Source organism: Thermobia domestica, chromosome 6 (genome assembly GCF_964235325.1).
Source record: "Thermobia domestica chromosome 6, izTheDome1.hap1.1, whole genome shotgun sequence".
NCBI classification, from domain to species: Eukaryota; Metazoa; Arthropoda; class Insecta; order Zygentoma; family Lepismatidae; genus Thermobia; species Thermobia domestica.
Genome location: NC_137459.1, coordinates 28189857 through 28205713, shown reverse-complemented (window position 1 = coordinate 28205713; position 15857 = coordinate 28189857). Strand labels below are relative to the sequence as shown.

General features: G+C 36.6%; 1 protein-coding gene across 6 annotated transcripts in view; it reads left to right on the top strand.

Annotated features, from left to right (window-relative positions):
- Nucleotides 1-15857, top strand: part of LOC145687904 (host cell factor 1-like) — a 148450-nt gene that overhangs the window by 47398 nt on the left and 85195 nt on the right. For 4 of the 6 annotated variants that reach the window (XM_081761448.1, XM_081761450.1, XM_081761447.1 and 1 more), the window contains exons 3-6: nucleotides 1294-1454; nucleotides 3468-3673; nucleotides 7065-7256; nucleotides 9077-9222. In XM_081761448.1, coding sequence (XP_081617574.1) covers nucleotides 1294-1454; nucleotides 3468-3673; nucleotides 7065-7256; nucleotides 9077-9222 — 705 coding nt within the window. The remainder of the gene's footprint in view (nucleotides 1-1293; nucleotides 1455-3467; nucleotides 3674-7064; nucleotides 7257-9076; nucleotides 9223-15857) is intronic. The other 2 variants (XM_081761449.1, XM_081761452.1) reach the window with 1 other exon arrangement.

Below are 15857 nucleotides of genomic sequence, written 5' to 3'. Positions count from 1 at the left end.
CATGCATTGGTACAATAAACTTTGGGAGTTGCTGACATATAAAGAACAGCGTATGAAAAAATATTTAAATCTGATTCTGTTTATAAGAAGATTCAAGTGACATGCAAAATAACTTGATTGAATGCTTAAAGACGTAATTTTAAAGCAAAGTTTGTTTCAGTACAAGTAGACGAACTAGCATATGTTTCTTGTGAAGCGCAGATGTGATAGTCGATCTTCCGAACTCGATCAAGTCCAATTGAAACAAATTGCATTACGGCGAATTAAGATAAACTATAACTCACCTAGCCTACGTGAATTTCCTTTATCCTTTTTGGAATCGGTAGAACTACTTGACTGAACAGTTTCAGGATTACAATAGTAAGTTTCTTAGGGAAAAAAAACTAGAGAATATTTTTAAACTGTATCCCACTTTCGACGGTAATCAACTGCGGAATAAATTGACAGTCATCTTTTACTACGAAAATCAGTATCTTAGACCTGCTAATTTACTTCAATACATCTCATCAAACGGCCTGAAAGAAGTATACCTAGGATGTGTTCGCTTGTTACATGTGTGATTAAGTATTGCAGTTACTACAACACCATGTGAGATAAGCGCATGGGTGCCGTGAAGAAAATTAAAACATTCCGGAGAAATATAATGAGTAACGACAGACTTAGTGCGTTAGCTTCAATCGCTACAGTAATGAACTCTGAAGGATATTAGCCAAGGATACAACTTTCAAGAAGAAACTAATATACATATTAATGATAAGAAAAACTGACATTTCGAATTTATATAGATGATGATATAAGTAATGCAGGTATTATCATTATTAACATTGGGCCTACCCTCTTGAAACTATCACCCTTCGCCACTGCATAACTTACAAAAAATATTTTTTGTTAGGCCTATTTTTTATAATTTTTGGGCGGGCTTACTTTTGTGCCTAGGAGAGTGAAATTTTGCTCACACATTCAGTGCACCCCGTAGTATTTTCCAGATTCGTTTCCGAAAATAATAATAAACAACAAATGAACACCACCCGGAATCTTGAGATCGTGCCACATTTACGAAGGGTTAAGCAGTAGTTTTACCTCGGATACACGAAGTATTACTATATAAAGGTTTATTTTTGTTTTTTACCGTCGTTTCACATTTGTTTTAATATGAGTAAATAAGACAACCACGGACACAAGTTCTGTCTATAAACCTGATATTTTTCCACCTGTTAATAGTAAAATAAAATAGATATAAGCGTACAGTGTAGTAAAGTGTACAAAGCAGTTCATGTTTTTGTTTTATTGCAGGCTAGCAGATGGGAATGGAAAAGGTTGAAACCGAAACCGCCAAAACATGGCTCGCCTCCTTGCCCACGATTGGGACATAGTTTCACATTAATTGGAAATCGAGTGTTTCTGTTTGGTGGATTAGCCAATGATAGTGATGATCCAAAGAATAATATACCGAGGTAAGGAAAATTTAGAAAATACTATATTTTAATATTCATGTTGCCGCGCTGTATGTCTGGGAGTCAGTTTGTAAGTTTGCTTATCGAAATTATGATGTGATTAGGGAAGGGACCATCTACTCGATCAGTACTGCCATTAACTCTACATCGGCTGCATGTTTTTCGAATTAAGTGATTTTCACACAGAATAGTCCTTAGCTATTCCTGGCAGATATCGTTCGTGCATTTTGCTTACGTAGGCGCGTTCTGCTACAACAAGTGGCACTGGTATGAAAGATGAAGAATTATAATAAAAATAGTAGGTTTGGTTGCACGTATACAGTGCCCGTTTTTATCTCTTAACTTGAGCAGCTAAAAGATTTTGTGCAACAATGTTGCCAATTTGTTGTAATACATATATCATTTATAGTTTTCAGTGGTTAAGTGTGGCGGTCTGCTCTGTGACTCAATAGTAGTAGTGGGGTGAGTAGAGGCGTGTACACCTCTATCCAAGCTAGCTTGTTTGGGTGGCTCTCCAGAGCCTTATATTATAGAATATCCGAAGTTCAAATTCATGACGTCAATTATATGTTTTCATAATGGCATTCATAGATTAAAGAGCTATAGTTGTTTCTTTTGTTAACTTAAGTAACGCTGAAAACTATTTCTTTATTTTTCGACTGGTGTTCATTTCAGTACTATTGACCCCTGTATTAACAAAAATACCACGAGTACAACAGTTTTTCAGAATATGTTTTTTAGAAATTTTTCAGTAGTATGACGGAAAACTGTAGGTGATCTGTCTAAAGTAAAATGAGACTCAGCTCACTAATGCCAAGTCCTGACGACAAGGACCTACAACGTTGAAATAACAGAAGATGATGAACAGATTTCTGCTTTAACTGGTGATTCTAAATGCTGCAATTATGGTATCAGTTACGTATAATAACATGAATATAACAAGTTGATAATAATTAGATATGGTTACTGTAAGAATTAAGGTTATACGTGAAATATGTAGTTAAGTGTTTTGTAAGTGTAGTCAATTAAGGGCGACTTTGCCGTGATGTTTTTATAAATGTAAACATCCACTTAATGTGGATCGTTGATTTTGAGGCAAGCTAAAAGTTATAATTTGTGAGAGTATTTCATGAATCTTTACGTTTGTCTGTTATTGTATTAGAGGGATGTTAAAGACTACTAACATTACCAATGCCATTCGTAATTCTCATGACTTGGAAATTTAAAAATAAAATAAAGACTTAAATATAGTATATCATTCTAGCTTTGAATATTTTTTTTAAAGTTTGCAGAAGTTAGAGAACAATGTTACCGTGATCTACAAAAGTCCAGCTTTGTAAGCTGTCTTGCATTTGCTTGTAAAGTTAGTTATGGCAGTATAGAGAAACGTCATATTTCATAATAATAATAAAAAAAGTATTAAGCTTCAGTAGCAAGAAGTCAAGTGTTCTTACGCTTTTATTTTTTTCCTTCACGTTTTTATGTGGAGAAAGGCAGACGGAATGATTATCCGTTGCAGTTTTATCATATTTGACTTCAAGGATGGACCACGATTGTTTGTACAGCGGGCGACACTTCTAAATGGTACAGCCATATGGAGATTTACGGCTAAGGTGTACCATTTAGAAGTGTCCCCCGCTGTACCTCTATTGTATGTATTATTATATTGAACGTTAATTTTTCATATTTTGTACAAAGCGCATATTTATATAAATGAAAATAGTGCGACATGCACTATTTGCTTTAGGTAAAACCATTATATTAACTTGAAATATAAATATTTCGTAGGAACAATCTTGATTGGCGTTGACAGAATAGAATAAACATCACGTATCGATCTCATCTGCAAATTCAAACTATGAATCATCCAAATTTCATGAAATAATGGGATGAATTGTTGCTAGCGAGATACAAATGGCTTCCATACCTGTGTTGTATGTAAGTATGACAGCATTTTCTGTGTACTTATCACGCGTTTATTTTATTTTATTTATTTTTAATTTTTTATTTCAGGTATCTAAACGATTTGTACATTTTGGAACTCCGCTCGAATTCTACAGTAGCATGGGAAGTGCCTACGACTTATGGTCAGCCTCCTCCCCCTAGAGAATCGCACACAGGAGTTGCTTATGTTGATAAAGAAGCAGGGAAAGGAAAACTCGTGATATATGGAGGCATGAGTGGAAGCAGATTAGGTGACCTGTGGTTCTTGGATATAGGTGAGTTTGATTGCTGCTAGTGGTAATAATAGTAAAAATTGCTAATATAGACTGTAGTCATCTCCCTTAGATGTGTTAAAATGTCATTTGGATAACATTAAGAAATAGCAAGTATGGATAATAAAAGTATACAAATAGACTTGCATTGAATGGCACAGATTAGTTGTTAAAATCCAAATAATTCATTATTCAAATATTCGAATAATAGATTCTTCTAATATTCATAATTCAAACAAAATTCGTTATTTGATTAATTGTTCTAATACAAGGTATGATCAAAAAGTACGGTGAATCTAGTTGCACAGTGCCATCTATCGATGTTGTATCCAACTAGTAAGCCCGGTAGCCTGAACCTTTTGTATAGTTAGTGTCGACTTTGAACATGAGAATTGTGACATGTTAGTTGGTTTCCAGAGGCAGAACAGTGAGGACGCATTAAGAGTGTCTGTTGCGTGCCAACATGGTTTGTTCTAAGCTGCAAACAAGTGTCAAAGAAGCTCACGAAATGTCAAAATGAGTGTATGGCAATGAAGCGGTGGCATTGAACATTATTCACAAGTGGCATGAGCGATACAAAAGCGGCAATGAGTCGGTTGAAAACGAGCAACGATCGGGACGCCCTTCGACGTCAAAAACAGATGAAAACGTGCAAAAAGTGGCACAAATGATTTATTCAATTAGGCGAATGACTCTTCAAGAGCTTTCCGAAGAACTAGGTAAACATCTCGTATGTCTGTGAAAAGCATTTTAATCGCCAATTAAATGGGCAAATGGCTTTCCTTCTTCACCACGAAAACGCGCCGTGCCACACCTTGCTTTTAGTTCGTGAGTTTTGGGCCGAAAAAATATTTCTGTCCACATCCGCCTTACTCACCAGATTTAATACTATATGACTTCTAGCTCTTCTTAAAAATAATTTTACCTCAAAAGTAAGTGTCCTTAGTTTTAACAGCAAATTAAATAGCTTCTTTCAGAATTCCTTGTATGATCAAAGTTTTAACATCCTTTCTCATCATTTGCACTATATGGAGTGATTTATCTTAACATGGAATCCGAACCAGATACACTCTCGAGGATAGAACTCGAGCGTCCCGTACCAGAGGCGAGAACGCTGCCCATGTAGCCAAAAGGAATCTGTTTCATAGTTGTATCATAGTATGTCACATTCAACATAACTGCTTGATTTGCTTTCCTATGATTCCCTTAACAGATTGGAATGAGTTTCAACTCGTCTTTTTCATGACACCATAACACTTGTTTTGTATACCGTCTTAGCCGTGGTACCCATATATCTGCCTCGTGAATTGTATATTTACTCCATGTCGTCTCAATACTCAAAGTGGATTTCACACTTTAATGGTAGCTGCGATAGTTCGAATTTTACGGGCTTAGAACACGTAATGTAAGAACAAATTTATGCATTATTTTTAAAATATTAATAAATGTTCTCACTATGTCACCCTTGGCAGTAAACCTGTTCTGTTACATATAAAAGTGAAATACACATTACTCTGTGTATATATTTCATTTCTTTATCCTTTCACTTCGACTCCCAACGTCCTTGAATTTCCGTTGGAGTTACGATTAACTTAGAAGAAAATCGTATACCTGAGACCTATGTTCTTAGACTCATATACCTGTGTTCTTAGACTACGATTTTTCTAAATCTGTCGTATTTACGCGATTCTAAGACGCACTCTCTTTTTTTTTTTATCTATTTCTTTGCCTCCAAAATCAAGCTGCGTCTTAAGATTTGAGTTATGCAAATTTAGGCCAGATTAGATGAAGTCCTGCTAAAAATTGCTAATCCTGTTAGTCACGATTCTGTAAAGAATGTGTATTTTGTGTGTACGAACAGAATACAGAACTAAAATCGTGCATTTTACTCGAAATAAACTTCCTTTAAAATTAGCCCGCAAACTAGTGGCAAATGAAAGCGATGGATCATTCTTGGTGAATTTACGACAGCGGAGATTGTTCCTTTCTCTCCCACATTTTGTTTCTGATATCTTCCTCCGTTTAAGTGGGCGGCTATTTGAAGCGTTTGCAACTAGTTTTGATTGCTCATGCCTACGCTTGGAATACGCTGACCATGTATTTAAATGTGGATGGCTAATCACAATATGCTGCAAACGCGAAAGCAATAAAGACGCGCATAAAATGTTGGCTCGAGCGTATTTGGTGCGTTTCGGAACAGTAGACCGCCTGCTGTTTAAAAAATGTCTAAAGGGAGGGAAAAAAACGAAAGACTTGTTGCCAGGCAAGGAAATTTTAGCAAGAAACAGCTGCTTGAAAGATGCTTTGTGCAAAGCCACCTAGGTCACGTTCGCTGCCGGGGATAACTCATTGGAAACGCGTCCTCGAATAGCCTAACCGTAAAGAGCACAAACAAGTGAGTCACACATCTTGAAGCACGACAGTTGATTAAATAATAATAATAATAATAATAATAATAATAATAATAATAATAATAATAATAAAAGAAGTTTTAAAACGCTGCAAATCAGGAAGTTAGAGACAAACAGGTTTGGAAGAGAGAGGAGCGGCGCGGGTGAGTGAGTAGTTGTTTGGGAGTGGCAACCTGCTTTCCCGAATATTTGCAGGTGCAGTTTTATTTTCACCAATTATTTATTTACAATTTATTTTCGTCTTACATTCAAGGATTTTTTTTTTTTTTTTAAAAAAAAAGTTCCTTCAAAAATTGGGAGTGCGTCTTACGTTTGAGGGTGTCTTACATTCGCGTAAATACGGTAATAATTACGAGAGAGATGACCATTTCCTTGTTGGTCCTGTGTTTGTAGAATTTAGAAAAAATTTGAACTTGTAGAGTCTAAGTATTTTTCGATTATGGAAAAAAAAAATGAAATCTTTAAGTTTTACGTCCCACAGTTATGCTGGTTAGGCTAAAGGAGACGGTGATGATGGGAGGTGATTGAAATGGTGGAATGAAGAAAGTGGGAGGAAATGGGAGAACCCCGAGAAAACCCACGATCACGGTGTTTGTTCGCCACAAAGTCCACACGGCGCGAGTTAGGGATCGAACCAGGGACGCCAAGCACCGGAGGTGAACGCTCTACCACTGTGCCACCGCGCCCCCTTTTCGATTATGGAATATTCCCTATATTAAAAAAAAAAAAAAAAAAAAAAACTCTCATTGGATTTGGACGTTCTAATTATATTTCAAATGACGATTCGCTAGTTATCAACACTTTTAACATCACTAATACTTGTAGATTCTGATTTGCAGTTTTTTTTATTCTTTTATTCTACAATTGCGTAGGATCAGTATGTGCACATAGTGAGTACTAAATATGCGATTATGTATAGAGATTCACTGTGAATGTTGCAGAATGAACTATGTATTAAATATAAATTTTGTTTTTACTTTTAGACTCAATGACTTGGAGCAAACCCGTTGTTAGTGGAGTTCCTCCATTGCCACGATCACTTCACAGTGCTACATTAATTGGCCATCGAATGTTTATATTTGGCGGTTGGGTACCTCTTGTAATGGATGATGTTAAAGTAGCAACCCACGAAAAGGAGTGGAAGTGTACAAACACGCTTGCGTGTTTAAATCTAGGTAAGTATATGCAGAAGTAAGTTTGTTAAAGAAAGAAAGAAAGAAAAAAAAAAAAAACAAAACAAAACAAAAAAAAAAAAGTTCGAATTGAATAGTTTTCTTTGTGGCATGTACTTGTCAGCATTTGCCCATAACGTTAAGATGACTTTACGAAAAAGGTTCTTCTACTTGCTTAAAATATAATTAATACAAAGTGGCTCAAAAATATGTAACGCTGTTTAATTGTGAATAACTGAAATTGATTGACGAAAACGTGAGAAACTGACATTAGTTCATGTGTTTAAAGTGTTGGCCGTTAACATCAATACACTGCAGTACCGCCAAACTGCTGCACTAACTACAGAGTGCAGCGTGCCCAGTTCAGTATCTACACAGGAATATCCGATGGCTGCTCGTAGGTCATACAGTATACGAGGCTATTGTCCATAAACAACGTTCTAGACAGTCATTCAGAAGAAAAAATCTAGAAAAGTTAGATTTTGGGAACGTGGGGGATACTCGACAAACCCTCTTCGACCTATCTAGTGTTCGAGTAAATTTTCATTGAGGAATTCTCTAAAAAGATTATGGTAATGAGATGGTGCACTATCTTACTGGAAATACTCTCCGCGAACCGATGAGGTTACCTGGTGGAATCAAGGAACTGACAGCAAGGTAGCTGCAGACATTTCAAAAGGAGGAGCCTATACTTCGAATCTTAACCTGCTTTCATTGTACTGTAAGAAAATACTGGTATGTTTTGTACCAGAATGTTGCAAGACTTACGACTAATCCTTGTACATATATAAAATATGCATATATACACTTTCATGGTTTCAATTGTAAAGTGACATACCCTCTTACGGGATTGTCTCAGTTTGTCTTCGGCTACATAGTGGAATACTTACTTGTTCATAATCAACTAAAGGCAGCGAGCTGCAGCTCGATCGACGTCACAGTGTTACATGTTAGCACTTACCTAGCGTGTAGGAAACCTGAAACATTTCTAGAAGGTTTCTTGTGTTCTATTTCATGCCTTAGGAGAAAACATTTTGTCTGCTTCTAACTGGGAGCAGGAGTAGAAAGACAACCCCCAATAATCAAGAAAATTTCGTCACAGAACATTAACGTAGTTGATTGAGTCGGTTTTACTTGAAACTGGTTTGTAGAACGTGCGACGAAATACGCAACTTGGAAGGCGTAATATGAAAACTGCGGGTCTTAATTAGATTTAATTATACTCGGTTTAACAGCTTCTGAAACGGAAGGAGTAAATATTTGTTCTTTTGTGAAACTCGATCTTCGAGCGTTAGAAAGTGTGGATGTTTTGGATATGATTGTTTGAATGTTTATAACTAAAATCATTTTACTACTCTAATAATGTAGATATTTCAATTTAGCACATTATTTTGCAACGACATTCTTATTTGTAGTGGAACAGCAGTGGCTCAGTGCTAGAGCGTTCAGCTCTGGTGTATGGGGGTCCTTGGTTCTATTCCATCTCGTGTGAAGTGACCCTTGTGGATGTATAAACACAGTGTGCGTGAGCTTTCTCGGGATTCTCCCGTTTCCTCCAACTTTTTTCATTCCGCCAGTTCATTCATTTATCATCATTACCGTCAGCTTTAGCCTAACCGGCATAACCGTGGGACGTAAAACTTAAGATTTAATTTCTTATTTGTACGGAACATGTTCATGTTTTCGTAGGTTGAGTTCAATATGAATTGGTAATGAAAGAAGTTTGCGTTTTTCTGCGAAGATACTTGTTAGTGCCTTTCACATGTGACTTTTATTTGATCACAGTTAAGGAGAAATGTTGAGATTTATATCTTTTTTTTCAGAAAACCTTTCTTGGGAACCCTTAACGATGGACGTGTTCGAGGATTCTGTTCCCAGAGCGAGAGCAGGACACTGCGCTGTGGCGGTTCATTCGAGATTGTACATTTGGTCTGGTCGAGATGGTTATCGTAAGGCATGGAACAACCAGGTATCTCTTCCTTTTAGATGTAGGCAGTGGTGTCATTCGCGGTTCTTTCATTAGTATAGTATTAATATTAACACTATATGATCATTAGAGCAACCCACATTATGTTTAATTTTTTTGCAAATAATACGCTTTATTATTATTATTATTTTAAAAGTCCTAATCACTGCGAAATTAAAATACCGCTAATTTTACAGTAATTATGTGAATCGAAATGTGGAACAAGAGCGCGCTGGACAATAATATTTTGCATGAGATACAGTTGTTACGAGTCACCTAGTAACTTTTCGTTTGCAGCCATTCATAAACGCGAAAATTCCGATTTTCTAAATGGCTGGAAATCGAAAGCAGATAAGTGAGTCGTAATAACGGTATCTCATGTAAAATAATATTTTCTAGCGAGCTCTTGTTCCACTTTCCGATTATCGTTTTATCAATTTGAAGATATCATATAATTACCATAAAGTTAGCGGTATTTTAAATTCGCCGTGATGGGGCTTCTTATTGAATTGAAATTTTGTGTCAGTAAATTAAGTTTGTAAAATAATATAATGTTACACAAGTACACATGGCAATATTAACAAAACAGTGCTAAAGAATGACATTCTAGTAATCTGTATGTCACATAAGATACATGCGACATACATTTACTTCATCTGCGCCACTAGGTGAATCAATATTTTCTTCTGTCACAACGTTTTAGAATTCAAAATCCAGTTGAGTGTAGATAAGCTTGCTTTAACTCATTCAGATGATTAATTGCTGTGACCCAAAGTCATTGCCCATGAAATCATTGAAGTTTACATACTGTAATTTAATTGTTTTCCTGTTCCTTACAGAACTGCAGTAATATCTTTAAATTCTTAAGTTTGAAACTTCAATACAGATATGTAGATATCTTTTAAAATATCCATTGGTGAAATGCTTAGATTTTTATTGCTGGAAATAAAAATGAAGTAAAATGATAAATGTAATTTTTGCTTACAATAATTAGACTAACAATTAATTTTCCAAGAATTATTCTGTATTTGTGTCTTGTATTTTCGGGTTGCTGTAATGATTATATTGGTCTTATTTGTGCTAATAACGTTACTAATGGGGAAAGTGGTGCATGCTGCATGCTTATATTAACACTTTGTTGGCAAAACTCAGCAAGTGTTGAGATAGGCCTAGAATTAAAGAAACTACAAGTCTAGTTTATGTTTAGAATACTTGGGGGTTACCGAGCTCCTTCATGGCTAAGCGGTTAGCGTCCACACCGTTGGCGTGGGAGACCCGGGTTTGACTCCCGGCGGGAGCTCACGTGGTTCCTATTCCACGTTAATCGCGTCCCGTCTCATATAGCCTCGATGCTGAAAGGGACGTTAAACTCAAAATCAACTCAACTCAACTTGGGGGGTTGGTTACTTCCTAATCAGACATTAGGGAGGCCCAATGTCATGTCGGTCTGTGTCGCGCAATGCAAAATTTGAATTTCTATCTGATATGAATCGTAACATTTGTTACAGAAATTAACTGCACATCAGCAGAATTACATTTCCATTGATGAAATGCTGTATAAAATTATCAATTGCAGCATGTCTTACTTTGTCTCTTCAACAGCTGGGAAGGAAAATGTATGTACAAGATTTGTAAGCACTGGATCTAGAAATTGAGACGCAGTTTTAACAACCGGTTCCAGGAACCTGGAAAATGTTAACCGGTTCGGGCGAACCGCCTGAATGACACCACTGGATGTAGGACAATAGGCGTAAGCCTAATAGAAACTTCCTACGACAACACGATCCTGCGTATGTGAAAGGTTAGTTGTGTCGCCTAGGAATCGGGAGGTCACACATGATGGACACCTTGACCGCCTTTTTCAGAATTGGTCTCTCTTAAGATGCGGATCCCAAAATGTACCAGTAATATGTAGGACTGGTCGAATTCTTTTCTGTTTCCTTGAATATTTTCATAGCATAAAATAACCTTCTTCATATACTTTGTCACTAAATAGCAGAGGAAACAAGTGAAAAGTCGAAACAGTAAGTTCTGTGATTTACAGTTTGAGGAAATTCGGAGAGTATACTTTCTGAATTCCCATTTCATAGGAATTTAAAGAGTCAGGGTTAAGCCTGAATGGTGCCTTGACGCTGGGAGCTTTCTCGTAAAATTGTACAGTCGACAGCAAAAAAAAAAAAAAAAAAAAAAGCAACATGAGCATGTAAGTTTATTGTAAAACTACGAATTCTTTTGCTCCAAAATAAATGTGCAGGGGAGGACGCCGAGGTTTCTCCTGGCGTGATTCGTGCTATTTAGACGTTATGTTAATCCCTTGCGCTGTTAGGCGTAGTTTCACAATAAACACATGCTCGTGTTGCAGGATTTTTGCTGCGGACTGTACCATTGCATAGTCGTGTTCAGAGAAATCCTGGCCGCTTACCTTTCTTGGAGAACTCGATATTTCCCAGAAATAAAATTAAATCAAGTAATTGTGAGTGCCCTTCGGGCAATTTAGATCTTATTTCAAGCCAAAGCATAACATCTCCTTTCAATGGGTGCGAAAATATGACCTTTTCAATACGTTTTTAACTTTTGTTTTCTTCGTAAAGAAGGCTATACATTAACGATAATAAAAACTGTACCAAATGAGAACGGCAGAACTTTAAATTAAAGGAGAATGAAAGCTACAAGTGAGATATTATTATTATTATTATTATTATTATTATTATTATTATTATTATTATTATTATTATTATTATTATTATTATTATTATTGCGAAAATCAGTCAATTGTACTATGTTTTGAAGATAATGTTCAAATGTCCTCCTCTGCTTTGGTGGGTGCAATGACTTCTGAAGATCCAATTTTGCAGCACATTCGCGCACATATTGGGCTGTGAATTCACAATGGTGCGTTCAGTGTTCCTCTCCAGTGCATGAATTGTTCGTGGCTTATTCTCAGAAACCTGAGACTGAAATCTTCCCATAGATAATAATCCAGTGGAGCCCAGAGAGATCACATGATCCGAGTGGACAATTCGCACCAATTTCTGGACGTAAACGGTTAGCGTACGCGTCTTTGGCGTGGGAGACCCGGGTTCGATTCCCGGCAGGAGCCCATGTGGTTCGGTTTCCACGTTAATCAGTAGGTCCCGTCTCATACAGCCTCGCTGCTGAAAGGGACGTTAAACTTAAAATCAACTCAACCCAATTTCTCGACACAACGCTTCCTAGGAACCGTTCGACTGTATTTCGTGCAGTAAATACAGTCGGACGAGCTGTGTGGCAACTTGCTTCGTCTGGTTGAATTGTGTATCGCTCCATATTAGTTTAACACATACTCTGCATATAGTTGACAGTTTAATCTTGCCAGTCTAGTCAATGTTGCCAGAACACGATCCCAAAGTTGTGACATTCTTACTGGTAAACTCTTTATGACAAAATATTAGCATATCCGATATTTTAAAGGACATGCTATATTGTATTATTGTTAACTGTGAACAAACTTGCGAAGTTACGAAAGTACATTTTTATTTTATCCAAAGGAAATGGTTTGTTATTCCAATTTACATGATATGAAACTTCAGAATTTTCGGTTAATCAGAGTAAACGTCATTAGCTCATTACCTAATACATGTAATCATGACATAGTGGTGTAATCGATTTACAAATTAATCAAATAAAAAGGTTACATATTTTTTTTTATTTTTTTTATCAGGGATCTTTTTTTTCCAATTTACCATTTAAAAATCCCGTTTGTCGGATTAGTTTAATCCTCTGTAACTTAGTGTCCAGTTACAAAAAGCTAAAAGCTTAAGCATGTGTCTTTCACAAATCTCATTATTTTGGTTATCTGTTTGGTATATTATCTCATAATAAGTAGCAGGAATGGCTTAATGTGTGCAGATATTAATTTCCCTTCCTTATGTAGTGTTTGTGGAAAAGTGTGTTCATTCATTTATGTATGGACCTCGGTTTAATTAACGTGAAGCTTTGCTATAGGAGTCAGCAGAATGGTTGTGTCTGATAATGTAGTATGGTACAAGTTTTTCAACTCCGTTACATTTGCATAAGCTGGATGGGTTGGAAGTGTTAAAAGCTTAAAACATAAAAGGTATGTGTCTAACTAGAGTACTCATTTTCGCTAACTTCTCACAACTAACAAATAAGTATTTTATATAGAGGAACTCCAGAAACAGTTTGAGTAAGTGAATTCATTTGCGCAATGATCCTGTCTTCAGTGCAATGTGGAATATATACATATAAAATAATACTCGTAGCAGTATAACCAAAACTCAGTTTTTTAAAAGTTTATTTTAATTGGGTAAAAATGGATTTTATTGGTCAGAATTTGGATGTATTTTATATGTGCATTTAAATCGATATTCATGTGTATAATATGATTTAAGCATTCATATTCCATCGTACAGATGAAATTATTAAACTCACTTTTAGGGGCGCCGTGGCTTAGTGGTAGAGCGCGTACCTCTGGCGGGTAGAGTCCTTGGTCCGATCCCAGCTCCCACCAAGTGGGCTTTGCGGTGGACAAACACAGTGTGCATAGGTTTTATAAGGGTTTTCCTGTTTTCTCCCACTTTATTCATGTCACTATTATCATCCGTATCATCATCACTGTCATCGTGAGATATTGAACTAATCTGAAAATAGAAAAAATCGTGGAAAGAAAATCCGTGAAGCCATATCTGCGTTTCGTGGGACACACTTCGCACCATTAACACTCGCTTATATTTCAATTTCTAGAAAGAAATAGACAATTTTATACAGTAACAAAGAGGTGGCTAATTCTAAATAATCTATATATATAAAAGAGAACGCACAAAATCCTTTGTCCGCTCATCACGCTAATACGGCTGAACCGATTTCTTTCATTTTTGGGGGGTTGTTAGGATTTGGACCCTAGATGGTTTTTATCATATCACTTTAATTTTCAATTACCAGTGTCTTGAGATAATTGACCAATCAGGTGTCAATACGTACAAAAAATCCTTTGTCCGCTCATCACGCTAATACGGCTGAAGCGATTTCTTTCATTTTTGGGGGGTTGTTAGGATGTGGACCCTAGATGGTTTTTATCATATCACTTTAATTTTCAATTACCAGTGTCTTGAGATAATTGACCATTCAGGTGTCCATACGTACAAATCCTTTGTTATTAGTTCATCATAGGTATAAAAATAAACGTATTTATATGCAACCCGCATGACCCTGTGACTCGGCGGGTTAACATAACTGACAGGCGCTATAAATCACTTGAAAGCGAAAAAGTAAAAATTATCTAAGTAACAAAGTTTATTGCGTTCCGGGATGACCGCAGCGAAGCGGGGCGGGTTGGGGTGACCGCAGCGAAGCGGGGCGGGTTAACATAAATGACAGGCGATATAATGTTAACATTTACTGCAATCTTCTATGGTTTTTATCATATCACTTGAAAGCGAAAAAGTAAAAATTATCTAAGTAACAAAGTTTATTGCGTTCCGGGGTGACCGCAGCGAAGCGGGGTGAACGCTGCTAGTATAGAATAAAAATAAAGACACCTGGCACCTATTACACCCAGGATTAAAATCCCTGAGTCAGCCGGCATGACTGAAGATTCCTCAAAACACTGGGTAGATTCCAAGCAAATACTGGGATAGTACCTCAAGCTCAGGGGCCAGAGATAAGCGGCTTGTAGGCTTGTTTTGGAAGAACTGAAATGTTGGAAACCTTCACTTCCAGTCGCCAATTTGCTTTCGTATATTTTACGAGTAAAGGGTCTTTGTAACGTGCGATAATCGTACTATACGTCATTTGCTCCAGATATGCAAGAAGAATTCAGAAACTTACCAATCTGATTGCCGTTAGTGTTGAGAAGATAAAGCTATATCTTCAGTAATATTCTTCCTTAAGTGAAGCGTTTTCGATTTGTTTGTACTAATACGCGAGTATGTATTAGAAAAAAAGTTAAAGGGAATGTAGTTGCATTGGCTTTTGTTCCAGGGTACAGTTGAATATCATTGCAGCGAATTGGATGAGGCGAACAAAATTCGTTATACATAATTCCTAAATGTTTGTTTCAATGGAATTCTGTTCTTCTGATGATAATCTCTTGATAAATTCATATTTTAAGCCAATTCTGAAACTAGGCGTATACTGAAAACCACGATTAAAGAGACAATTATAATCACGTTGAGATTATTATTGCAATCCAAAGTTGGGAAGTATTTATTTGGAGATTTTTTTTATCGGGGGGTTAAGCGTGATTTACAAAAAAAAAAAAAGACTAGGGAAAATTTCAACAAACCTGACTCATAGGGCTAACAGTAAAAGGCTTCTTTTATTTAAGAAAAAAATAAAATAAAATAAAACTACGTTCCAGATAGAACTTCCAAATCCAATTTCATCTGGAATTGAATAAACCTACAACAATGGGAAAGGAGGTAAAAAGAAACTGGCCAAGGCCTATAAGTAAAGATACCGTCACAGCATTCGTCTGGCAGAACTGAGGAAAAACCTGTCAGGATGGGCGGTCATTAGACCTCCCGATTGCGATGCAAAAACACTAACCACTAGCTTACGCTTGCTCGGTTCCATGACCGGGGTAAGTACTCTCGATGCTTATGTTCCAGCTTATTCTTTCAAATATAAAGTGTTCTCTT